General features: G+C 49.7%; 1 protein-coding gene across 1 annotated transcript; it reads left to right on the forward strand.

Annotated features, from left to right (window-relative positions):
• The first annotated feature begins 471 nt into the window (after nucleotides 1-471).
• On the forward strand, nucleotides 472-26788 carry ADAMTS15 (ADAM metallopeptidase with thrombospondin type 1 motif 15). Its single transcript, XM_007082678.2, has 8 exons — nucleotides 472-1466; nucleotides 13363-13495; nucleotides 14013-14180; nucleotides 14414-14697; nucleotides 20257-20434; nucleotides 21480-21661; nucleotides 21767-21942; nucleotides 23946-26788. The coding sequence occupies exons 1-8, from the start codon at nucleotides 510-512 to the stop codon at nucleotides 24718-24720; spliced, it is 2853 nt and encodes a 950-aa protein (XP_007082740.2). The 5' UTR covers nucleotides 472-509; the 3' UTR covers nucleotides 24721-26788.
• The last annotated feature ends 128 nt before the right edge of the window (nucleotides 26789-26916 follow it).

A 26916-nucleotide genomic window follows, 5' to 3' on the forward strand; every position in this document is an offset into this window, starting at 1 on the left:
ACGCCACTCCCTCCCCGCCAAGTGGCTCTTCGCTCTGGAGGCGGGACCGAGTTCTCCGGTGGCCCCTGGAGGGAGGTTCGGGCTGCAAGCTTTGGGAGGCTGGGAGGGGAGAGAGGGAGGGGCGCTGACTGGGCAGTCCAAAGAGGAGGGGGCCTTTAATAGGCTCGCCCAGCTGCTGGCTCTCAGCGCAGCGAGTGGCTGCGGTTCGAAGTGGCCCGGCACCTCCCTCTAGTTCTCGGCTGCAAATCTCTGTCCTTGCACTTGACAGCGATTGTACTTAAGCTCCCAGGGCGCGCTTTGCTTGGAAAGGCACAGGTAGGAGGCGCGGGCTGTTCGGTGCACGCTCACTGCTCTGGGAGGAGTCTCTCTCCCTTTGCTCTGCTTTCTGGGAGCTGCGGACTGCCCCGGAGCGTTGGTGGTTCCCGTGTGCCTGCTGCAAGGAGACTCGCCGGCGGCCGGGGAGCCGCGCCGAGCCCTTCTGAGAGTGCGGCAGTGCGCTGCCCGGCGCCATGCTTCTGCTGGGCATCTTAACCCTGGCTCTCGCCGGGGGACCCGCTGGCGGGGCAGAACCAGAGCAGGAGGTGGTGGTTCCCATTCGACTGGACCCGGACATCAATGGCCGCCACTACTACCGGAGGGGCCCCGAGGACTCCGGGCACCAGGGACTCATTTTTCAGATCACAGCATTTCAGGAGGACTTTTACCTACACTTAACTCCAGATGCTCAGTTCCTGGCGCCCGCCTTCGCCACTGAGCATCTGGGCGTCCCCCTCGCGGGACTCACCGGGAGCTCTGCAGACTTGCGACGTTGCTTCTACTCTGGGGACGTGAACGCCGAACCAGACTCCTTCGCCGCTGTGAGCCTGTGCGGGGGTCTACGCGGAGCTTTTGGCTACGGAGGCGCCGAGTATGTCATTAGCCCGCTCCCCAACGCCAGCGCGCAGGCAGTGCAGCGCAACAGCCAGGGCGCACACCTCCTCCAGCGCCGGGGCGCCCCTGGCGGGCCACCCGGAGATCCCACCTCTCGCTGCGGGGTGGCCTCAGGCTGGAACCCCGCCATCCTGCGGGCGCTGGACCCTTATAAGCCGCGAGGGACCGGCTTAGGAGAGAGTCGCAGCCGGCGCAGGTCCGGGCGCGCCAAGCGCTTCGTGTCTATCCCGCGGTTCGTGGAGACACTGGTGGTGGCAGACGAGTCAATGGTGAAGTTCCACGGCGCGGACTTGGAGCATTACTTGCTGACGCTGCTGGCCACAGCGGCGCGACTCTACCGCCATCCCAGCATCCTCAACCCCATCACCATCGTTGTGGTCAAGGTGCTACTTCTTGGAGACCGCGACGCCGGGCCCAAGGTCACGGGCAATGCGGCCTTGACGCTGCGCAACTTCTGCGCCTGGCAGAAGAAGCTGAATAAAGTGAGTGACAAACACCCAGAGTACTGGGACACAGCCATCCTCTTCACCAGGCAGGTGAGTTAGATGATCTGTCACCTCTTTGGACCCAGATAACCCCATTTTCTTAGGGTCACCGTCCTTAGCTCTCCAAATGCCCTTTGTGCCAAGCAAGTGACCCCGGGTTAAAATTTTGTTGATCTCTCCCGTCTCCCACTTTGGTTCTAACAGGGACAGTCCGCTCCTAGGCTCCGTGGAGCGTCGGCTCACGCGCATCTGGATGCACGTGGGCTGTCGGAGGAGCGCCTGCAACTTCAGAAGGTGTTGGCCTGGCGTGGCCAATCAGCGCCTCCTAGATCAGGCGCGGAGGGGCCGGAACCCAGGAAGTTGCCGCCCCGGAGCCGCAGTGTATCTCCAAGGCAGATAGGAGGCGCTCTGAGGATGGTGTTGGAGGGGTCGGGAAAGGTCCGCCCCTATTCAACCAGGGCGTCTAAATCCTTCCACACAGCTCTTCTGAGGCTTCTTTTCTCTTCTTGTGAAACTGGAAGGTGATGCAAGCATTCCAGTTCGGAGCCTGGCTACATTTCTTCTGGGTAACATGTTCAGTTATCCTCTGTCCTGGGCCTGGAAAACCTGGATTGGGACGAAGGGAATCAATTGGGATATTTTGTGGGTTGAAATGAAAAAGACAGACTCAAGTACTGGGAGCATTCCGTCCTTCTTTGCTGCTTCTCCTGTACCCTTGTGTGCTGGGCCTGCCTTCTATTTGAGGGGATTCCAGTCCATTCAGAGCAGGCCATCTAGTTGAAGCACCTGTTTGGAGGTTGGAGTTTCAAGTGGAGTTGCACTTGGAGCCGAGTTGGGAAAAATCTCTCAATTTTCCCATTTCCTTCTTGGCCGAGGGTGACCCATTTGCCCTGATGTGTGTTATGGAGCAGAGCAGCAGAGGTTACTTATGACACCGATTCACTGAAACTTCTGATGACCACACTTGACTATAGGGCTCCAGTTTCTGCCCCTGGCAGTGTGCAGGTGGTGTGAGCTTAGTAAAGAGCATCTGGAGACCCCAGGTGCAGGACTGGAAAGGTACTGAGTGTTGGGAATGGAAAGATGGTCAGATCACAGAAGCACCTCTGCTCTTTGCTATGGCTTTATGAAAATTTACATTCACAGGTATTGTGGTGACTGGGTACGTTGAAGATTTTGGATTCTTGAAATTTCTCAGATTCATGGGACTGGGAGGAAGAGGGGCATCCAAGTGACCCACTTCCTCTGATTTTGGGGGTTGCAACTTGAATTGGTGCCATGCTCTTGTTTTGTTATTGTCATAACCACGTCATTCTGGGAATGGCACAGAATCCTTGGTTACCCATGGGGCTCTCACTCTCCACTGTTTCCAAAGGCCACTCAGAGCTGCACTGGCACACACCGGGCTGGAGCTAAAGTCTTCCACACTAACCCATTTGGCACCGCCTGTCCCCTCCTGGAATTGAACTTCCTCTTTTCCCAGCCTTCTCCTCCCACCACCTGGTTCCTCTAGGGAGGTCTTTGGCCTGAGTCTGTTTCCTTGCACTCATTCTTCCAATTGAGGTCTGTAGAGCTGCCACTGCCCAGCCCCTGCACACACTGTCTGAGTCATGGGGAAACTGCAGAGGAGGTGGCTTCGACCTCTGCACACAGACCAACTCGGCAGTCAGATTGCTGGGGGGGGAAAAGCAAAGGCCAAGAACAGGATATCTTAATGGGCAAAGCAGCTGTTGGCCCATCTGCTACCTGGGATGCCCCTGTGGAGGTCACTCAGTGCTTCTAACGTAACAGACCTCAGTCTCCACCGCTTTGTGGTTAGGTTGACTTTTGGAGCCAGCCCTAGAAAGAGGACTCCTGCTGGGAGTATGGGCCACATCATCAGAAGGATTCGCGTTTTAAAGAAGAAGCAATCAAGCAGCATGACAGCTTCTGTTTGTCAGTGGTGTCTAGACCCAGGGGCTGTGCTAACCATGCATAATGGGTACAAGATGCATGGCCACTTGGGTCAGAAGCAGTGATGTGCAAGATGTGAATTTTGGAAGCTGTCTTTCTCTTAGGCTTCTAGAGGGCGAAGCCAGAAAGTGGGGAAGCTGTGTTGGCAGGACCGACATCCAGGTATGTGCTTAATGCTTTCGAGTAAACATCTCTGCCTCGCCTCCTTGCCAGCACAGACTTCAGGGCCTGCAGCATTCTCGGGGTCTTAGGAACTGCTCATTCCTGAATTCCCCTGGGGAAGGTACAGTATGTGGTGAGAACACGAGCCTGCAGCTGCTCTTTGTAGATGAAGGCAGATGTGGTCTCCGGGAACCTGGAGGAGTCTCCTGCTGCACTCCAACGCAAGAGAAACTTGTGTTTTACTTTGTAAGGTTTAGTAGTAATCCTTTAAGTCGGGTATGAACTTCCCTGATTATTGTAATGTTGGTGTAAGCAATGCTTTTTCAAACTAAAATGAAGATATATATATATATATATATATATATATATATATATATGTATGATATGCAGTAGGATTGCATATCTATCTATCTATATCTATATCTATCTATCTATCTGTATTTACAGTTGACCCTTGAACATGGGTTTGAACTGCATGGGTCTACTTACAGGTGGACTTTTTCCAATACAGTATAGGACTATAAATGGATTTTCTTTTATGATTTTCTTAATAACAATTTCTTTTCTCTAGCTTACTCTACTGTAAGAGTACAGCGTATAATACATATAGCATACAAAACATGTGTTAATTGACTGTTACTGGTATGTTTTGGTCAGTGCTAGGGTATTTGTAGTTAAGTGTTTAGGGAGCTAAAAGTTATGTGTGGATTTTCGACTGCAATGGGGGTCAGTGCCTCTAACCCTCATATTGTGCAAGGGTGAATTGTATATGGTTTGTTTGGATAACAAGTTTCTAGAAATGTGCTTATTTTGTTAATCACCTTTGGTCTATAATGGATCTTGAACTGTCAGACATCTTTAGAGCCACCTATTCCTTGGTTGCCCCAGAAAATTCTGAAAAATGGCTGGTGACTCTGATAGCACACAGGAAGGAAGCAGGGAAGGGTCAGTCTCCATCAGACTGTACTTCCTCCTATGAGGAAGAGGCGAGAACAGCACCTGTAGAGCTCCAGGTGCCAGGTACCTGAAGGGGGAACAGTGGGAGCATTGGGACTGATGGGCACTGGAGCACCCCCGTTGACCCACTGTCAGAGTTGCTGTGCATGAAAACAAGTCTGGGCCCAGGCTATGGGGAGACGCTGCTGTCCTCTTGGCGGGCAGAGGGAGGGGCGTGGGGTGTTGAAATCAAAACACTGGAAAGACATGACCCAGGGAGGAGACTTTGCTGTGCACAAAGGAGAAAAAAAGAATTGATCATACAACAAATATTTTGGCAATTTGAGGAGTTTTCTTAAAGATTCAGAGTCAGTTCACGGTCTTGGAGAAGGAGTGCACATCTGATTCTGCAAAGCAATCGGTCTCCAGACTCATAACAGCAGGGTGAGGTCAGCACGGGATTGGAACCAGGATCTGTGGAGAATTACAGCCAGTCTTTCTGGGTGGACATTCATTTCCGTGAGAAGACAAGTTTCAGTGGCTTCTTGTTGCCTTGGGCAGCAGGAATGAGGTATTTGGTGCTGGGGCTCAGTAGGATTGCATTTCTCTCGGTCTGCTCTCCCTTAACCTCCGATGCCTCTGCAATTTGGGTAACTTTGTGGCAGACTAGCTTTTGTGAATTTATTCTACATTTCAAAAGTGCTTATTGAGCAGCTGTTATTTCCAGGTACTGTCCTGGGCTGTGGGGGTACAGATATTAAGATGTGGCCTCTAGCTCTCAGGAATTCACTGGATATCTGGGAGTCTGACGAGGAAATAGCTCATTACACAAGGGTGTGTTAAGTGCTATGGGGGAGGCATGAGCCCTCTGTTGGAAGTCTGGTGGGGGATTGTTCTTCTTGTGGCTAGAGCCAGGAAGGCCCTCTGAGGGAAGGGGACAAGGGACAGGTGGCAAGAAGGTATTGGGCTTGGGAGCTGGTGGTGATGGGAAGGGAAACTTGTTTCCTGCATTGCAGGAGTCCCTCTTCTCCATTCCACCATCTGTTTTGCTATTTGTAACATTTTCTCCTTTGAACAGACTTTGTTTTTTAGGATTTGCCATTTGTGGTTTTTCTGCATGAGTATTCCTTCATTTACTTTATTTATTCTGTTGCATTTATTTTATTTTTATTATTATTTTTCAAATTTATTTATTTTGAGAGTAAGAGTGCACGAGTGGGGGAGGGGCAGAGAGAGAGAGAGACTCCCAAGCAGACTCCACACTGTCAACTCAGAGCCCCATGTGGGGCTCAAACTCATGAACCATGAGATAATGACCTGGGTGGAAGCTGTATGTTCAACCAACTGAGCTACCTGGGCGCCCCTATTCTGTTGCACTTAGTAGGACTGTATGCCGTTCCCTCCCCATCTCCTCCCCTCACCATTTTTTCTATGCTCTTGTTTCTCCTCTTTTGAGATTCTCCAGGGCAGGCAGCCTGCCATTGTTCTCTTCTCTTCTGTTTCCTTCATTCATGTCCTCACCTTTCTGCCTCTTAGTCCCCAGCTTGGTGCTTACCTTGTTTTGGCCTTGAGTAGTACTATGTTTTATGGGGGCACATGCGTGTATTCTATACTGTGTAGAGAGGAACAGCACTCTGGAGGCTCAGTTGAGATAGAGGCTAGTTCTTTCTATAATAAATGACTTGCCATATGACAGTGAAATTTAGCGTTCAATTAAAAAAAGGTAATAAGGGGCGCCTGGGTGGCTCAGTCGGTTAAGTGTCCGACTTCGGCTCAGGTCATGATCTCGCGGTTCGTGAGTTCAAGCCCTGCGTCAGGCTCTGTGCTGATGGCTCAGAGCCTGGAGCCTGTTTCAGATTCTGTGTCTCCCTCTCTCTCTGACCCTCCCCCGTTCATGCTCCGTCTCTCTCTGTCTCAAAAATAAATAAACGTTAAAAAACATTAAAAAAAAGTAATAAAATGATAACATGTATTTTACACATATCTCCTAATACAATAAAGAGAGTTATAGTTTTGTCAGAATCTTTTGGAAGTTGGACCTTGGAAGATATTAGCAAAGAGGGGTACCTGTAGCTTTGGTATTTAAGAGTTTGTAAATCTTTATCACTGAATGGAAACTGAACACTACTTCTGGGAGGGAGGAGGGAGGAGGGAGGAAGGGGAATAGGAGAGGAAGGAGTGGAATATGGTTGCTCCCAGACTTGGAAGGTGATTGTTCTTCTCCCTCCTTCTTTTACTTATACCAAATAAGGAAGCCTATATTAATAATGGAGGATGGGGGAGGAAGTTTGGAGGAAGGAGTGTGCACCAGAATCTTTTTTTTTAAATTTAAATTCCAGTTTGTTCACATAGAGTGTAATATTAATTTCATGTATATGAGTTAGTGATTCAGCACTTCATACAACCCCTGGTGCTCATCATGAGTGCACTCATTAATCACCATCACCTATTTAACCCATCCCCCCACACATCTCTCCTCTGGTAACCATCTATTTTTTCTCTATAGTTAAGAGTCTGTTTCTTGGTTTGTGTCTCTCTTTTTGATTGTTTGTTTTGTTTCTTAAATTCCACATATGAGTGAAATGATATGGTATTTGTCTTTTTCTGACTTATTTCACTTAGCATAATATTCTCTAGCTCCAACCATGTCATAAATGGCAAGATTTCATTCCTTTTGATGGCTGAGTAATATTCCATTGTATGTATATACCACATCCTCTTTATCCATTCATCAGTTGATGGGCACTTGGGCTGTTTCCATAATCTGGCTTTTGTAGATAATGCTACTATAAACATCAGGAGGAATGTGCACCAGAATCTTCTTCTTTCTTTTTATTGAACGCTGGTTTAGACAGGAAGGCAAATGAGGTTTTCTCCCTCCTTTGGTCTTGCTCTCATCCTGTCTTTGAACTTCTTGGTAGATGTTTGTGCCACTCATGGTGCTTACCCACACTTTGCCTTGATGCCTGGTCTTGGCTGTGTGGCACAATGGAAAGAACATGGACTTGGAGTCAGGCAGAGTTGAGTTTCAGTCCTGCCACTTGACTTTTAGCAATGGTCATTGAACGAATCAGCCACCTGGACTCCACTTTCCTTATCCATAGAAGGATAATGATGATGACAATGGTACTGAACTTAAAGGCATTATCAAGGATAAGTTACTGGGTTTTCCAGAATAGGCACCTGTTGTTATCACTACCTTTGTGGTCTGTCAGTATGTTTGTTGAATAATTATCTACAGATCCTTTGCCAGAACTTACACTTGGGATGGCCCTGTTTTAAAGCATTCTGTCTCATTGTACTTGTAAGTACACTTAATACATGTCTGTTTTTGTGTGAAAATTATGGACTCAGTACATTCCCACTGACTTGTAAACTCCTTTAAGCAAGGAGTGCTGATTTGTAGGGGCACGTGAACCCCAATGTTTATAGCAGCACTATCAACAATAGCCAAATTATGGAAAGAGCCCAAATGTCCATCACCTGATGAATGGATAAAGAAGATGTGGTATATATACACAATGGAATACTACTCAGTGATGAAAAAGAATGAAATCTCACCATTTGCAATAGACATGGATGGAACTGGAGGGTATTATGCTAAGTGAAATAAGTCAGTCAGAAAAAGACAGATATTGGGGGTGCCTGGGTGGCTCAGTCGGTTAAGCAGCTGACTTCAGCTCAAGCCATGATCTTCAGTTTGTGAGTTCAAGCCCACATTGGGCTCTGTGCTGACAGCTCGGAGCCTGGGGCCTGCTTCAGATTCTGTATATCCCTCTGTGTCCTCCTCATTCTCTGTCTCTGTCTCTCTCTCTCAAAAATAAATAAACATTAAAAAATTAAAAAAAGAAAAAGATATCTTATGTTTTCATTCATATGTGGAATATGAGAGACTTAGCAGACCCCAGGGAAGGGATGGAGAATTATTTTAAAAAATAATAAATGAATCTAAAAAATAAATAAATGAATCTAAAAAAAAAAAAAAGACTTTTTTGTGTCTTTGTAGCCCCTCCAGTGGGCCGTGCATGCTGCCGTTGTTCAGTATGTATTCATGGGAGGAAGGCACTGATACTAGTGAAAGGAGTGTGTGTAGCTCTGGGTGCTTAGGTAGCTCACCTGCCTTCCTGGGGATCATTAACTCAGCGTTTTCAGCTGTCAGGCTGCAGGGTTGGGAGGGGTCAGGTTCTTCTGGCATTTCGTGTTGGCTCTTTGCCATCAGCTTTTGCCCTGGAGAAAGGAGAGGCCCCAGCAGGGAGCCAGCAGACAGGGTGCACAGGAGGGACGGGGTCAGTGTGTCAGTGCAGGTGTGGGGCAAGGAGCCAGGAGCTTGCTCAACCAGGAAAGGGGTGCAGGCGCTGCTCTAATAGCACTCTTGGCAGTCAATCCTGTCATTCCCCTCTCCCCGGGCCTCTCCCAGGCCTCTCCCTCTTCAGTGGCCAACCTGTGCTTTGGGGGCTGAGGGTATGGGCTGGAAAGTCTTGCCATCTTGAGATTCCCCAGCCCCTTCATCTCTGGAAGCAGTACTGATGTGAGGGAAGCATTCAGCTCTCAGGCGGCACTTCTGGATTTCAGTCTTCACTCTGCCCCTCCCTTCCTGTCTGACCTTGGGCTCACTGATCCTGGGCTAGTAACTTACCTTCTCTGAGCCTCATATGTAAAATGGGGCCTGACAATGGCATCTCCCTCATAAAGCTGTTGTACAGATTCAAGAACTAATACAGGAAAGCTCTTAGAACAGTGTCTGGCACCTGGTAGCAGCTCAGTGTTAGCTATTAACATTGTATTCGATATGTATCCTCTCTTGAACTGATGATTTCCAGAGAAAGCTTGGTCTTCCTGCATGCTTTGGATTTCTCTTATTCTTGTCTTAGTTACCTTGGTCTCCCACTGTAACACCGTTTTGTACATCTTGAGGAATTAATATTCTAACGAAACCCACTCTGCTGATAGATGTTTCCAGAGTGGGTTCTCTTCTTCACCAGGCATCCCTAGTCCCATTGCCCAGACACCCAGAATTGCTATTTTTTTCCCCTACTTCTAGCAAAGCAAGGCCCTCCCATGCTTAGGGATTACAAACAGAGGTAGATTTGGGGTTGGATGAGGAAATACAGAGATGCACGCCAGAGATTCAGATGGGAAACAAGTTAAAGGCACAATATTAATACAAGCGCAGGGTGGTTTTCAACAGTACTTATGCTATCCTAACTAGCGTGCTGTGGTTCAGACCAAAGACCCCTGCTGGCCTTGGTGTCAAAAGGGTTCAGTAGCTCATTCTTTAGTTAATAGCTGTATGGCTTTGGGTGAGTTCATGGAGCTTCAGTTTCCTCATCTACAGAGTGAGAGGTTGACTCCCAAGTTGTGTGAGTACAATACTTGGAAGCTGCGGTGTGGCCATGAATATAAGCACTGGCCCACATGCTTATGAGTTCATAATGAGTAGGAAGTTGGCTGCATGAGAACACATATCTTCTGCTGCATTAAAAAAAAAGTTAATGTGCTTGATTTTTGTGGGTCCTCCACCCCATACTGCTGGAAAATATGAGCATCTCAGTATGTGGCTGGGGAAATGAGAGGAGGTGGGAAGGAGGGCCACGAGGAGTGGTGAGGCGTGGAGGGAGTGGGCATGGTAAATGTGGATTGGGCCACTGCAAGGTGCTTGCTTTCAAGTCATGGCTCTCCAATCCTAAATTATTTTATGAAAAGGTGCAGTGAGAAAACAATAACCTGGGAAGACCAGGGTCTTGGCCAAGATGATTCTTGGGTCATCTGGAACAGCAGCTGTAGCTTCAAGGAGAAATGGCAAATTACCAGAAATAGTGAGGCAGGTAGGGGCTGGGTGGGAAGTGCCTCCACCCTCCAGGCAGAAGGAACCAGAACAGTTTCTATTTCTGGAGACAAGGGCCTGAGCTGAAGAGGTTAAGGCAATTTGAGTGCATCTGAGTTCATTCCAGAAGGGTGGAGACATTCAGTGCCACAAATGAGGCACTACTGAGCCCTGCACACCCGCCTGTAGGCGTTCAAAGAACTAAGATCCAGCAATTCTTCATTTGAGTCCCTGGCTGGGGGAAGAGGGCCAGGCAGAGCCCCTGACCCCAAACAGCTGCATCTTCCCACAATGAAGACACTGGTTACTGCAAGCCTGCTGCTCTCAGCTACACCCTGACCCTCAGGAAATCTGTCGGCTCCTTCCTTGTTCCTCTTGTTTGATCCAGGGAAACCGGGATTTCTTGATGGAAAGAACAGGTTGCTCCTGGCCAGGAAGGGTCTGCAGCTGCATGTCTATGCTCCAGAGAGAATCCACCCTCCCAGAGAAGAATGGAGGCCTTTTTTTTGGCTTTAAGGACCTTCCAGCGGCAGAGGCGGGCTGCTGGGCAGTGGAGCTCCAGTGGCTGCTTAGACCCCAGTCTGAGCTGTCAGTCTGGTCTCACCATTTCTGCTGAGCAGAGCAGCAGATGGGATTCTGAATGTCCACATGGGTGACCTTCACTTTTCTGGGAGTTCGTTTCACGGATTAGTAGACAAGATCATCCTTAGGGTTCTTTCCATTCTAGAAGTCTATCATTGTGTGTGTTCCTTTCATAACCTACAGGGCCAGAAGGGGCTGAGCACCCTGGGATCAGGGAAGGAGCAGAGGAGACTGAGGCCTGAGGAGAGAAGTGACCTGCCCCAAAACACACATCTACTTAGCGGTGGGGCCAGGTCCAGAGTCTAGGCTTTTCCATTCTTGTTCCCATGCCTTTTCTCTTACACAAAGCCTGCAGTGAGTGTGCATGGTGGCCCCAGGATGGTGTCATGTTTATCCTACAGGCTCTCCCTATGGGCTGTGACCACTAGACGAGAATTTTCAGAGACCCCTGCCTTAGTGGGGAGGCTGTACTATAGTGTCTAGGGATGAATGGGCCCAGCCCCCTCCCCCTTCCATGCCTCTGTGCAAACCTCTGTTCTTTCCTTCTTTTCCCCTGCCTTCTTCTCCCTCTGTTCTCAAGCTGATCCGTGTGACCCCACCCTGTTCCTCAGCAGTTGTGTTCCTTAAACTGCTTGTCAGGTGAACTTCCCCTCCCAGGTTTTGATAGCAGTTCTCCTCTAGGTCTCAGAACTCTGAAGGAAGGAGAACTTTTTGGAAGAGTAAGCCTTTGGAAAGGGAAGAGTACTTGGAAGAGAGGGAGTTTGAGGTTCACCCTGAAGCGTTCCCAGAAATGGCAGACATGCCACATGTGAGCCCAGGACAGCAGATCAAGGCCAGGTGTCCACCGCTCATGGTTGACCTGTGTATTCTGGAGTCTGATCACCCTCCCAGTTCTTTGGCCAGAGTTAACGCTCATTAGGAGGTGTGACTATCACCTGACCGTGGGAAGCCAAGTTTGACTGCTCAGGTGGTAAACTTTGGAAGGCTCTGGATTAAATTTTGCTGATTTTCTGTACTATGACCACTTTTCCTCCTATGCCTTCTGGCCCCACTAACTCTGCTGCCCAGCTGTTCCCCACCGTCAGCATGTGCATGCACACGCACGTGCACACAGCCCTAAAGAGAAATAAGATTGAGAACAGTTCTGGGTGTGTTTATGTGAATGCCTTGGCTACCACAGAGAACACACACCACTCTTTCTCCTGGGAATTCACTTAGGAGCTGGTGACCAATCAGCTGTGACATGGTGCAAAGAATGCTGGTACCCAGTCGTACAGACCCCAGTGCACATTTCCGCTCTGTGACCTGGGCCCCTCTGAGCGTCAGCTTCCTTGTCTGTGGAAGGTGATAATAGTAGTCATTCTTCCAGTGGGATGTTGTGAGGATCAAGTAAGGTCATGCACGTTAAGTACACACACAATGTCAGCATTTAATAAATCATCGCCGTGATTAACTGTGAGCATGGGCCTCAGTTTTCACCTTTGACAAATAGGTATAATGATGTATCTGCCTCCTAACACTCTCTGGGGGATTAAAATGAGATGATACATGTAATAGTTTCTTGTAAACTGTGAATGAAGACAAGGATGTAATGGAGAGAATACCGGTATCACTGATTCAACAGTGTCTTCTCTATTGTGATTAAGTATCTTGTCCTGTTTCCAACTCCTGGGCTCTTAAGATATGTAGGTGCATTGATGGCTCAATAAGTTTATTAAGATATCCATCCCCAGAAGTGCTTCCCATCAGGGTTGTTGCAGGAAGTCCTAGTTTCTGATGCAGGTTTCAGTACAAAAAAGAGGGACTGTCTTAGGTGGCAGTTCATTTATTTTTTGTTCCTAGCAGCCGCTGAACCAGTGGTCCCCTTGAACTTCTGTAGCCAGTTGAGCTATGTCTGGATAGGAGACTGTATCTGCCTCATTCTGCCTCCTCCCAATTCAAGGAAGCCAAATCTCTGGCTTGGGCGGGTCCTTGGCCCATGACACTTTGGCTGAGAATCTGAGCTTAATTCACGGTTGTCCAGTCACTCTGCAAGGACCGAGACTGCTCAGAGCTGACTCTGGATGAGGAACACACTTGCCTTCCACTCCCACCTGCCTCAGTTATCCATGACTGGAACCTCACCCACCTGTAGGAGTCGCCATTTTCTGGTTTGGAAGTCTGTCTCTATATAAAGCAATGACCTTGTAGTTTAATTTTGTACCTCCTAATTTCCTCCCACAGGATCTCTATGAGTAGGATTTGGGCACAGTCTTCTCAGTGAGCCATAGGGCTTTCTTCCTGATGCTTCCTCCCTCAGTCTGGGTTGATTCTATGTGTAGCCCTGCAACCCCCTGAGAGAAAGGACCTGGCTAGGAAGGTGCTGGACTTCGTTAGACTGGGAGTTGGGATGAGCTGAGCATCCCATAGGATGCCTTTCTTTCCTCCAGGCTCCTTCTGTACCCCATCCTAATTTCTGCTTGGCTTCTTGCTTCTCCCCCACCCTGGCAGGACCTGTGTGGGGCCACCACCTGTGACACGCTGGGCATGGCTGATGTGGGCACTATGTGCGACCCCAAGAGAAGTTGTTCTGTGATCGAGGATGATGGGCTTCCATCAGCCTTCACCACTGCCCATGAGCTGGGTAAGGTTGGAGGGTACTCTTGGGTACAGGGAGGAGAGCTCCCCTCTGGGGTCCTTCTGGGTTTGCCCTGGGTGCTTTGGTCAGGGGGTAGACATCTGTCTTTGCTTCCTCATGTCCTGAAGCTTTAGGGATCCTTTCTTAGGGTCAGAGTCTGCCTTAGCAATCGCTTGGTTTTATTTTTTCTGATTGCCCCAGCCCAGTTGGCCAGCAATATTGTCTGACTCAGCAGTCAGAGTATCTCATCAATTAAGCATGAAGGGGAGAATATATTAGATAACACTGCTGCTCTCATTGAGCCCATAGCCTGATGGACAGGACAGAGAACACAAGAACACCATCTTAACATTTGCAAAGCAGTCAGTCTATCACTAGGTAGAAATGACCAGCCTGAAAATTGCTGACATGGGCTCTCTAGCTTCCTCAGCTGAACTGCCCTCCCCTCCCCTCCGCCCTGCTGCTTTAAAACTGCATAGCCCACATCCTTCTGCCCTCTGAGTCCTCTTGCCTCACCCCACAGGCCACGTGTTCAACATGCCCCATGACAATGTGAAAGTGTGTGAGGAGGTGTTTGGGAAACTCCGAGCCAACCACATGATGTCCCCAACACTCATCCAGATTGACCGTGCCAACCCCTGGTCAGCCTGCAGTGCTGCCATCGTCACCGACTTCCTGGACAGTGGGCATGGTAAGCCAGGGTGACAGAGGAGGGACTTCGGGGTTGTCACTGGAGTGACTGCTCACTACCTCTCTGCACCTGTCCTCTGTTACCTAAGGTGTGCATGAGCCCAAAGAGTTGGGCTCTCAAGGGAGTCCATTCCACTGGCTCTTGCTTCAATGTCTCCCTATCATTCAGACTCACGGCTAGCTGAGCTCACCTTTCTCAACTCATCTTTGATGAATGTCCTTGGCTCCCTGTAGGTGACTGCCTCCTGGATCAACCCAGCAAGCCCATCTCCCTGCCTGAGGACCTACCAGGTGCCAGCTACAGCCTGAGCCAGCAGTGTGAGCTTGCCTTTGGTGTGGGCTCGAAGCCCTGTCCCTACATGCAGTACTGCACCAAACTGTGGTGCACTGGCAAGGCGAAGGGGCAGATGGTGTGCCAGACCCGCCACTTTCCCTGGGCAGATGGCACCAGCTGTGGCGAGGGCAAGTTCTGCCTCAAGGGGACCTGTGTGGAGAGACACAACCTCCATAAGTATAGGGTGAGTGTGCTGGAGCTGAGCGGGAGGCAGGGGGTGGACTTGGAGGCCTCCAGGTTTGCTGGGAACAGGTTTGCTGTGTAGCCATAGTTGTGTCACATTGCTGCACTGTGCCTCCATTTACCTGTCTGTGGTCCTATCCCCTTCTTGACTCTAAGCCTGGAGGCAAGAGATATGGTAGGTCAGAGAACTTGGTGAGGCCTTAGACATGTGAGGAAAGTCTTTCATGTGGAATAAGGGGGCCCAGCCCTGAGTTCTGTGCCTTATCCTACCTGGGGAGGAGTGAGCACTGAACCCAAAGCCAATCACTAGATATTTGGCATTCCTCACTTGTTGGCTTCTTCCAGCCTCCCCTTATCAGCTATTTCTTTTTCTTATGATAATGATGACTAAATTTATTGAGCACTCACTCTAAATTCTTTATTTAAACTTTTTAATGTTTATTTTATTTTTGAGAGAGAGAGAGGGAGAGGGAGAGAGAGAGACAGACAGACAGACTGTGGGTGGGAGAGGGGCAGAAAGAGAGGGAAACACAGAATCTGAAGCAGGCTCCAGGCTCTGGGCTGTCAGCACAGAGCCCAACGCAGGGCTCGAACCTGTGAACTGCAAGATCATGACCTGAGCCGAAGTCAGACACTCAACTGACTGAGCCACCCAGGTGCCCCTATCATCTATTTCTGAGTGTGTTCTGTTTCCAGGGAGCTCTGGGCCAGAGGTGAACCAGGCTCAGAACTGAAAGGAAACAGACGTTTGGGCAAGCTTCAGTAATTTGCTACATTCCAAACCAAGTTTCTGTCGTGATTGTTTTTTGAAGCTAAGACATAACTGAGCAAGTTATTTTTTTCATGGTAAAAAGAATAACAGTTGAATAAGAACAAATTTTAAACCCCACATATTCTCTGAATATAATAAAAACTTTATATTCTTCTGGTCGGGGGGTGAGGTCACAAAGGGATTGGGACTTTGTCGGACAGGAATAAGCAGTCCATCCTCTTTCTGGATCCTGGAGATGATGGTCCCTTCCCCATCCTTGTCTGGGATGCAGAGGGCCTTGCCTTGGGGTTTTATGTACAGGGGGGCAATATAATACAAAAGCATTTGCCAGCACTTTATCAGTTGCCCTGCGCTGGGTTTGGTACACAATTATGTAAAATATTGTTCTATGTTTTGGGAACATATATTTAATTAAGCCTTTGGCCATTTATTAGACATCATCCCACTGTATTCAGAGAACTATGTGAGGTACTGTGTGGTGGTCAGTGAAAGAAATAAAACATGGGTTGTGTCTCAGTGGGCTCACAGTCTAGTGGGGAAGCTAGAAATGTCACTGTAATCCAAGACCCAGAGAGGCATGTATTCAGTGTTAAGATAGAAGTGTGGAAACGTGTCATGGGGGAATAAGGAATGAGAGATTAATGATGATTGGGGGGGGGGTCTGAAAAAACTTTGGCAAGGAGGTCGGATTTGGAGAGGGACTTGAGGAATGAGTAGGGTCTCAACAGGCAGAGATGGAGCAAAGTCAGGGAGGTGGGGCAAGCTGGAGGGGTGGACAGGCCAGAGCTATATGGGAAACAGCTTTGGGGGTGTGGTTTGGGGCTAGTCTGGGGTTGCCTTGACCACCAGAAGGTCCCGAGGACAGGCCAGCCATGGCCAGCTCCTTCTCTTGGGAAGAGGAGTCTGGAGGATAAAGATGTTGCCCAAGAGGATACTGGATATAGGAAATGTGATCTGAGAAGACAGTTTTTCCACATGCTTTCTGGAATTCTCAGTCCATCAACAGCAACATCCACCATATCCTCAGTCTCTTTTCTGGACATTCCCTTCACCACCCTGGCCCTTCACAAAGGACACTGCCCTAATCAGCCAAGGTCAAAGCACAAAGCTTATCTTACTGATCACACAGCCCCAGTGCTGCCCTGGGATCTCATTTGCAAGAATCACACTCTGACTACCAAGGCCCTGTTGTCCAGCCCTCTAGTTTTGGACTCCAGCAATTCTTCAGTCCCACCTGCTCTTCCTTGCCCTCACCAATCTCCTTCTTGAGCTTCTTGAGCTGCAATTGTTAAAATCACTCCTTCATGTACACTCGTGGCTCCCATGCCCCTGCCTCTCTCTGTCATACTCGCTAGGATAAACCACTGTCCTGGTGGAATCCAACTGTCACTCAACTGTGCAGGTGGAGGTGAGTGCGGCTGGAGAAAGACATGGAACCATGCTCAGTGGGTTCAGCTTAGACTAATGGCCTGACAACTTAGGGGGGGCCTGCAATACTGCTCAGGAGTCATATGGTATTTTATTTCCTTTACTGCATTTGCCCTCCCAACATCCTACACGATTATGTCACACCTTCGCCTCTCTCTGCCATTACCAACCCTTTCTCTTCATTTCCACTTTTGCCAGTGGCCTTTCTTCCCATCTCATTAATAAAAAAACAAGCAATCAAGTAATCAGAAGAGAACTTCCACCAACTCCCACCACCACATCCGCTGTCTGTCCTGCTTCTGTGCTTGTAATCTCTACCTTTCCTCCTTTGCTATGGATGAGCTGCCCACATTCTCATATGGGGCCTGGCGGTGCAGTGCTTTGCGCTTAGGATAGTATCCCCTCTATTCAAGGAAAATGCTCCATAAATTCTTCTGTCTCTCTCCTGCAGTGTCAGATTTCTCCTCTCTTGAGTTGAATTATTTCTATCAGGATACAAACTTGCTATAATTCCTCCCATCTTAAATAAAACTTCTCCTGATCCTACTTCCTCTCCATAAATCAAAATCTATCTCTCTGACTCCCTTTACCACAAAGTTCCTGGAAAGAGTGGTATGAAATTTCTCTCTCCAGTTCCTGTCTTGCCATTTTTCTCTGGAGTCCATTCCAATCTGGCTTTCAGTCCCACTATTCCTCTAAAAATAACTCTAACTAAGGTCGCCAAATGGCCTCTACACTGCTTAAGGCAGTGATCGATTACCAGCCTCATATTGTCTGACCTGTTAGCAACATTTGACACAGCTGATTACTCTCTCCCCTGGGAACACAGGCTAGTGTCTTGGTTTCCCTTCTCCCTACTGGCTGCCCCTTCTGGTCCCCTTCACTGGCTCTTCCTCATATTCTTGTTTTTCCGTGTTGGGCATTCCAGCTTTCAGTCCTTAGCTCTCCTCACTATCCACACTGACTTCTTAGGTGATTCATTTAGGCCAATGGCTTTAAGTACCATTTACACTGATACACTGAAGACTCCCAGATGTGTATCTCCAGCTCAGACCTCTGTCCTGAACTACAGACTCACATGCCTCGCTGAATCTTGATTTCTCCATTCAGATAAGCATCCTAAACATAACATCTGTAAAACCAAGCTCCTGATCATCTGTCCTGAACTTGCTTTGGCAACTCCATCTTCCCGTTGCTTATGCCAACCCTCTGTTCTCTCACACCCGCCCATCTACTATTTCAGCAATTCCTGTTGATTCTGTCTTCAAAACAGATGCAGAATTGAACTATTTTTCCCACCTTATCTGTTTCCACCCTGTGCCAAGCTACTGTCAACTCCCCCTTGGATTCTTGCTCTTGGCACCCTAGCTGATCTCCTTGCTGCTGGTCTTACACGTCACAGACTGTTCCCAACATAGCGGCCAGAGGGATCCTTTAAAATGTAAGTCAGGTCATGCCACATCCTCAGAACCCTTCAGGGACTTTACTCCGTGTGCTCTGGACAAGTGAGTCCTCTCTCTGCCTTCACCTCCTGTTTCTCTTGCTCATGTGATGCTGGAGCACTCCAGGCCCATCCCTCCTTAGGGTCTTTGCATTGCTCCCTCTGCCTAGAATGCTCTTTCCCTCCTATCTGCACAACTCCCTCCTGTACTTCCTTCAGGCATCTGCAACACCGTCACCTCTGCAGTGAAGTCTCCATGACCCCCTGTAATGGAGAGCAGCCCACCTCACCAAGGCCCTCTCTACCGCTCTCTCCCCAGTGCCTGCATTTAACCGCTTCTGACACTATATGCCCAGGCCTATTTTTATTGTCTATCTTCCCCTGCTGGGATGCAGTCATTTTCAGGACAGGGATTTGATGCACACAGCGTTGACATGGAGTAAGAACTCAATAGGTATTTGGTGAATGAATGGCACATGGCAGGAGTGTTTCCTGTGAGATGAATGTTTTCTGTAGGAATAGGGTGGAAAAAGTGATGCAAGTTTAAAAACAACAACGACACAACAGCATCATCTCAGAAGCTGCAGAGACAGTGTTAAGTACTGAAGGAAAACTGGAGAAAATGAGGTGTATACACAGCTCTTCAGTTTATTAGTGGTCATGTCAGGCCTTTGAGAGAGCAGCTTCCCAGGTGTGATGGGGACAAAACCCATATTACAAGGCACCAAGGAGGGAGGAGGTGGAAGGAGCGAATGTAGAGACTCTTAGGAAGTGAAAAGCCAGGAGGAGGTGGGGTGCTAGTTGCAGGAGGAGGCGGGGCTAACAGCAAGTAATTCTTTCACTGGATGAGAGACATGTTGACTCAATGAAGCAAAAGCTATCGGACAGAAGGGCAGATAGAATAACTATGCTGCATGTATGCCTAAGTTAAAGTATTTAGATTACATGCAGCCAGTTCCTGATTAGCTCCATGCGGGTTAGTCACTTTGGATGATGTATGAGAGCATTTTAATCCCAGGCTTGTACAACTAGGCCGCTTCCTTTGTTGCCCAACTGATGTGTGTTCAGGGGATGAAAACTCGCTTTACTGGCATCCTAAGAAAAACAATAATGAAGACTATACCATTTCTCTCCCCTCTCCACCCTCTTGAAAAATGAAACAACACTGCATAGTTCACCCTGAAGCCAAACAAAGTTTTGGAATTGCTTTGTAGTCTCCTATCTTCATTTCCTCTGAGCACAAATGTTAGAACCTCTTGCAGTGAAACTTTCTCAATTTCAGCCCGATTGAGCTTAAGATCTGCTTAAGTCTGGTTTGGAGAGGAGTCTGGATTATGGATCATTTATAAATAAAAATATTCAAATATCTATGGCAACAAGGTTTTCTGGCAAGACTGGGGGCCTGCCCCTGCCTTAGATTTAGAGACTCTTGTCAATACACTAAGAGTAGGTAAGGAGAAACCCATCTTGCTCGGTGGCAAACACAGTGCTAGGAATTTTCACACACGATGTATCATTTAAATCTGTCTGATCTCACACCTGAGTATTACTGGCCCCATTTTTGCTAATGAAGCACCTTAAATTTAAGGAGGTTTCACCCCTTGCTCAAGACCACCCATGTGGTGAGGGCAGAGATGATGACAGAACTTGGCTATCTGACAAGCCCAAAGGCGCTTGTCTTCTGAGTGGCCTCATTTATAACTGGGTGCAGTTGGCATTTGCTACTGACCAGGTTGAAGTGTTCTGTGGGCGCTGTGTGGACCCTGACCATTTGCTTGTCATTTTCCCCTTATGATCCACAGTGGACTTCATTCCAGTGGGACGGGATGGAATGGTGGGGGCTGTACCCGTGTAGCTGTTCTGCAGGCTCCCGGTGTGCATCTGGCTGCTGCAGGAGTATGACGGACTCTTTCTCATAGGTGGACGGTTCCTGGGCCAAATGGGAGCCCTACGGCCCCTGCTCACGCACCTGCGGGGGGGGCGTGCAGCTGGCCCGGAGGCAGTGCAGCAACCCCACCCCTGCCAATGGGGGCAAATACTGCGAGGGGGTGAGGGTGAAATACCGATCCTGCAACCTGGAGCCCTGCCCCAGCTCAGGTGAGGAGGGGAGGGCAGTGTTGGCCTGTGCCCGGGGACATCGAGGCTGGAGGGCACCCCTCCCTCATCCTCCACACTCTGGATACTTCATGGCTGCAGACTGACAGCAGTCAAGATTCTATCCCCTAGGACAAAGTCTGGAAGTGCAGAGGAGCAGATTCCTCTTGGGATCATTTCTTCCCCACTCCCCTTGGGCGGGGGTGTTTTCTTCCCCCTACTTAGGCTGGGGGGCTAAGTGGCCCAAGAGAGTGACACACTAGATGTCCTCTTAGTTAATTAAGTCTCACAAGCCCATCACTCATAAGCAGGGACTCTTTATCCAGGGTCCATGAGCTTGGAGGGGAGAAAATTACATCTCTATTTTTACTAGCCTTTTTAAATTTAAAATTTATCATTCCCTTCAGTTAGTAGTTTAGTATAGTTTTTACTTATCTTTCTATCTAAAATTATTATTTCTTTTAATTAGACAGCAAACTGCAATGCTAGTAGCACTACCCGCGACTTTGTCCCCAGTAGAGATCTTGGATATGTTCATATGACATTTCAGCTATTGCCATTTCTCAGAATGCCATTTCTTCTCATCACTACTTGAAAATGACGGTGGTTATTAGACTCACTATTGAATCTTGTTATGTACTGGGCTAACAAGGAGCACACATATCACAAATATGTTTTGATATATATTGATAGTTGTATATCAGTATAATTAGTATTATTTGTCATTGATCTAATTTATTTTATTCATGTCATAACATTCTGAAAATAGTTTCAGAAGACTCGTGAAGGATTGTGTAGCCCCAAACTGTTTAGGGTGTCTGTTATGGAGGGAATTGAAGGCGGCCCATTGCTTGGGGATTGTGTGATTGGCTGTGACCTGCATCCTTTGGTCCTAGCCTGCTTTAGTTCTTTGAAAAGGGATGAGGATAACTCAGATGAGGGTAAGAGGTGTTGAAGGCCACAGGCACTGAGCACCCTGGGGAGGAGGGCTCTCTCTCCCCCATCACTCTTCCCTTTAGCTTCCTGCCTGTGCTTCCTCCCTCCTCAGCTTCCGGCAAGAGCTTCCGGGAGGAGCAGTGTGAGGCTTTCAATGGCTACAACCATAGCACCAACCGGCTCACTCTTGCTGTGGCATGGGTGCCCAAGTACTCAGGTGTTTCTCCCCGGGACAAGTGCAAGCTCATCTGCCGAGCCAATGGCACCGGCTACTTCTATGTGTTGGCACCCAAGGTGAGTGAGCATGGGGCAGGAGACCAAAGCAGAGACAAAGTCTTTGGGATGCATCTGGCTGAACTGCCCTTCTTTCCTTTTCTCCCTTTCCTGGGGGCACTGCAGGTGGTGGATGGTACACCATGTACTCCTGACTCCACCTCGGTCTGTGTCCAAGGCAAGTGCATCAAGGCTGGCTGTGATGGGAACCTGGGCTCCAAGAAGAAATTCGACAAATGTGGGGTGTGTGGGGGCGACAATAAGAGCTGTAAGAAGGTGACAGGCCTCTTCACCAAGCCCATGTGAGTTCTGGGTCCTGGAGCAGGGGTAGGAGGGATGAGTGGAGCTGCCCCCAGGTGGTGGAAACTTGGGTTAGACTGGGGTAAATGGGCTGTGCCCTTGGTGTAGGGGCCACTCAGACTCTTCTGGGAGTATGATATTCAGCCAGTCAGCCAGGCAATTGACAGAGATGAATGCTTGAGAAGTCCACCACTGAAAAGAAGATGATATTTAGGGAGATGGCAGAGAAACATTAGAGTCTATCTAGAGTTCTAGAGTAAGACTGGCCAGTGTTCAGATCTCAGTTACCCATTTTCTGGATGATCTTGAACATGTGACAACATCTCTGGAATTCTGGATTTCCTCACTTGTATAGTGGGCCTAACATGAATATATTTCCTATTGTGCTATTGTGAAGATTAAGGGTGTTACTCTAAGTAAAATGCTCAGTGTAGTGCTTGGTGCATAATAAATGCTCACCAAATGTTCATGATGATGATCACAAAACACAAAACATGCCTGGGGACAAAATGTGACAGCTTGCCCATCTCCCGGAGCCTGAGGCCCTGGCCTCAGGGATGAGATTGAGGTGAGAATGGCAATAAACGGCAGAGTGAGTGGCTAGGACTGATAGATTCCCTCTTCCTGGGAGATGTGTACAGGGTCAGCTGAAGAAATGTCTCTAAGCCTCTTCTATTCCCACCTCCAGAGCCTGGCTTTCTGAAGTCCAGCAGGTTCCCTTTTATTTTCAGGGGGAATGTGCTCCTTTGGAAAGTCCTGCCCCAGGTTCTGGAAGGAGCTGGAGCAAGCAGAGTCCCTGAGGTCTCAGTTGAGCAAGGCTATGGTTGGCTCTGAAAACTTGGGAGGCCAGGTGCTATGATAGAAAGGCCTAGATGGCTGTCCAGGAGCCTCAGCTGCCTCTTCTGGACACAGTGCCCTCTGCTGGGCCTGTAGGTGGGCAAGTTTTCTGGGAACAGGTGGCACTGCAGGTGGGTGGTGTTCACAGGGATCTGCAGGGGGTGACCAAGTGGAGAATTAAAGGTAAACACCCCCAGACTTGCTTCACTGGCTAAATGGCAGGCACTCCTTTCATGGACTAGTGGAGCTGGAAGGAGCCTTAGATATCATCTAGTTTGACCCCCTCACTGTATGGGTGAGGACCCTGGAACCCAGAGAGACTGATTTGTCTGAGCCACCAAGGAGGTGGTGTCCAAGCCAGGGCTTCATCTGGGTGCCCGACTCCAGGGCCAGTGTGTCTCATTACGTCTAGCCCCAGCCTTGGGCTCAGGGACTGAAGCCTTGTCTTCTGTTCCTCCTCCACCTCCTCCTCCTTCTCACAGTTAGTATATATTGAGTGCTTACTGGATGGCAGGCACTATGCCATAGGCTTTATGTGCTTTAATGAGGTATGTGTGATTATGATCTCCATTTCACAGATGAGGCAACTGACAAGCTAAGTGACTTATCCCAGGCCAACAGCTAAGCCAGTGATAGGGATGGGTCTGGCTCCAAAACCTGTGCTTTACTCCTGCTCTAGAATTCATCACCACGTAGGGGTGTCTGGGTGGCTCAGTTGGGGAAGCATCCGACTCTTGATCTCAGCTCAGGCCATGCTCTCATAGTTTGTGAGATTGAGCCCCATGTTGGGCTTTGTGCTGACAGTTTGGAGCCTGCTTGGGATTCTCTCTCTTTCTGCCCCTCCCCTGCTCTCTCTCTCTCTCAAAATAAAGACATATGAAAAAAAAATTAAAATAAAAGAATTCACCACAGTATAAATATCCTGAATAAAAAAGGCCACAGGGTGGTACAGCCAGTGTACGTAGCTTTAGATGATGTGGTGACAATCTGAGGTACTGCCTTCCAGTTTGTGTGCCCCCTGACCTCCCGTGCTGTGGTTGAGCAGTCGCTGCCATCTTGGTGACCTCCTGCAGGGGTTGTGAAAGGGGCATCAGCTATGACTTTAGAGGGGGATGAGGGCATTATATCCAGGCAGGTGTCTAATGCACGATCCCCTTTCTCACCACAGGCATGGCTACAATTTTGTGGTGGCCATCCCTGCGGGTGCCTCGAGTATCGACATCCGCCAGCGTGGCTACAAGGGGCTGATTGGAGATGACAACTACCTGGCCCTGAAGAATAGCCAGGGAAAGTACCTGCTCAATGGGCACTTCGTGGTGTCGGCCGTGGAGCGGGACCTGGTGGTGAAGGGCAGCCTACTGCGCTATAGTGGCACAGGGACCGCGGTGGAGAGCCTGCAGGCCTCCCGGCCCATCCTGGAGCCCCTGACCGTGGAGGTCCTCTCTGTGGGCAAGATGACGCCACCCCGGGTCCGCTACTCCTTCTATCTGCCCAAGGAGCCTCGGGAAGACAAGGCCTCTCACCCCAAGGACCCCCGGGGCCCCTCTGTGCTCCACAACAGTGTCCTCAGCCTCTCCAATCAGGTGGAGCAGCAGGGCGACAGGCCCCCTGCACGCTGGGTGGCAGGCAGCTGGGGGCCTTGCTCTGCAAGCTGTGGCAGTGGTCTGCAGAAGCGGGCGGTCGACTGTCGTGGTCCCCCAGGGCTGCATGTGGCGTCTGCCTGTGATGCAGCCTATCGGCCAGTGGAAACGAGAGCTTGTGGGGAGCCCTGTCCGACCTGGGAGCTGGGTGCCTGGTCGCCTTGCTCCAAGAGCTGCGGCCGGGGATTTAAGAGGCGTCCACTCAAGTGTTTGGGCCCTGGAGGGCGGCTGCTGGCTCGGGACCAGTGCAACCTGCGCCGGAAGCCCCAGGAGCTGGACTTCTGCATCTTGAGGCCATGCTGAATAGGACTGTCCTTTTCTCCTTCTTACTCTCTGCCCAATTGGTGCTGCCACTGTTCTGACCAGCTGGAGCCGTGGGCAGAGGGCAGTGGCTGGGGGTCCATGCCATGACGTCACCCACTTCCAGGGACAAGGACCAGGGACAGGGGTGAGAGGTCCCCTCTTCCTCCCTGGCCTCGGTGGGGGAAGCCAAGTGACTAATGCACAGTCTACCTCACGCCGGGCTCCTCCAGGGCCCAGTCTCTGGGAGAGGCTGAGAGGTGCGGGCACTGGGCAGAGGCGCCGGGGCCCGGTTTCCAAGGGACCTGGAGGATGGGCACCTCCCAGGAAGAACTTCAGGGACCTTGGCCCCCGTCAGGGAGGCCACAGGCTGCTGGAAGAGCCATGGCCCAGCAGCTTGGCACCCTCAGGTGGCCCCGGGGGGCTCTAAGCCGTTTCTGAACAGGCAGGTTTTTATGGTGCTGTCAGCCCACCTTTTCTTTCTGACTGACAAGGACTGAATAATAAAAAATGGCTGGGGTGGGCAAAAACTGGTGGGAGAGTGGGATTAGGTATAACTGGAGCCTGGGCCACCCCGTTTGGGAAGAGGTATATGTGTAGGGGGAGTCCGGAGGTTTCTCATCGGTTTTCTACTCCTGGCCCTCCTTGAAGAGCCACCCACCTCTTCTCACTGTGTTGTCTATGACATCAGGCTGGTGGGAGGGCTTCCAAGTACATGCCCTCTGACACATTGCATATAGATATAGGAAGCCAATAGGGAGCCTACTGCCTTCTTCAAGAGGGATCTGACCATTAAAATAAGATACAAGGGATGATGGATTCTGTGGTAAAGCACGGAGTTTGAAGAGTGATGTAGGGGGTTCTGTATCACTGGTGGCTGGGCTTGAACTTATGGCACACAACACCCTGGGATGGGGAGGAGGAGGCCCCAGTTTAGATGGCTTCTTCCTCCAGAGAGGCAGGTATAAATAGGGCTGCTACCTTAGGGTCTGTGTTGCCTCAGAGAACCTTCAGAGTGGCCATGGTCTTGTCCCCACTAAGAAGGGCGTGGGAAATGCACAGAGGGCTAGGTGCTGAACATCCACATGCCTGCAGGTTGGTTTTCATCTGGCCAGCTACATGTGGTCTGGCTTTGGGCACATCACATGACATTGCAGTTGGATAGTGGGGTTCACTGTTTGCTACCTCAGGCTATGCTCTCTGGGAACCAACATTTGTCCCTCCCCAGGGGCAGTGGTGACCCTGGTGCTTCCAGCAGACCTGGCTGTTGTCCTCCTATAGACTGAGCTGCCCAGACACAAAGATGATTGTGTGGTGCATTGTGTCCTGCTCCGCATAGCCCAGCCAACCACCCACTGGTGTTCCAAATATGAAGACAGGATCTCTCTCCTCAAGTGCCTTGGGGACAAGTTTCAGGTGACACCAAGAATCAATAATCTGACCCAGAAGCCCTTGGCAGCCACAATGGGAACTCCTGTCTATCCTGGAAACATGTTGGGGATATAGATACCAGGGTGTTTCCTATAGCTCCACATGGGAAGATGTTTTGGAGTTAGCAGTCTTTGGTTAAGCAGGGTATTTCTTGAAGGTGCAGCTGTTCCAGCATGTACATGGGAGATTCTGCTTCTGAGTCACGTAATATATACTGGACTTTAGCAAGGTGACATCAGAGCAAGTATCTTCCCTGGGAAAGGGGTTCATTCCTTTTATTTGGCATCCCCTAATAGCCAGAACCCACAAACCAGCCATCCAGGCAAGCCTCTGGGATGGTTTTCCAAATTCCAGCCTAACCCCAGGCTGAGCCCTAGAACAACGCTCCCCCAGAGGGGCTGAGGGCATGTGGATTTCTGAGGCAGGGCTGCAGTCACTTCTGAAGACTGAAGCGAGGAGGAATCTTCCCCCCTGCATGGGTGAACACTGTGGGGCTGCAGCATCAAAGGGAACCCAGGGCTCTAGGGCAGATGTGGACCCCCACTAGCCGACGATAGCACTGCACCCTGTGCTTGGTGCACCCATCCTTGGTGAGGAGGTGGTGGCACAGGGGCTGTGCAGAATGGGCAGGGGAATGGGGTGGGAGGGAAGGGAGCTGCCATCAGTGGGGGTGACTGGCCCCCTAGCAGAGCAGCTTTACAAATTATTTCAAGGAGGGACAACCTATCTTGTTCCTGACACAAGCTGGGTCTCAGTGCTTTTTGCTGT

The sequence above is a fragment of the Panthera tigris genome, chromosome D1, assembly GCF_018350195.1.
Source record: "Panthera tigris isolate Pti1 chromosome D1, P.tigris_Pti1_mat1.1, whole genome shotgun sequence".
Lineage (NCBI taxonomy): Eukaryota > Metazoa > Chordata > Mammalia > Carnivora > Felidae > Panthera > Panthera tigris.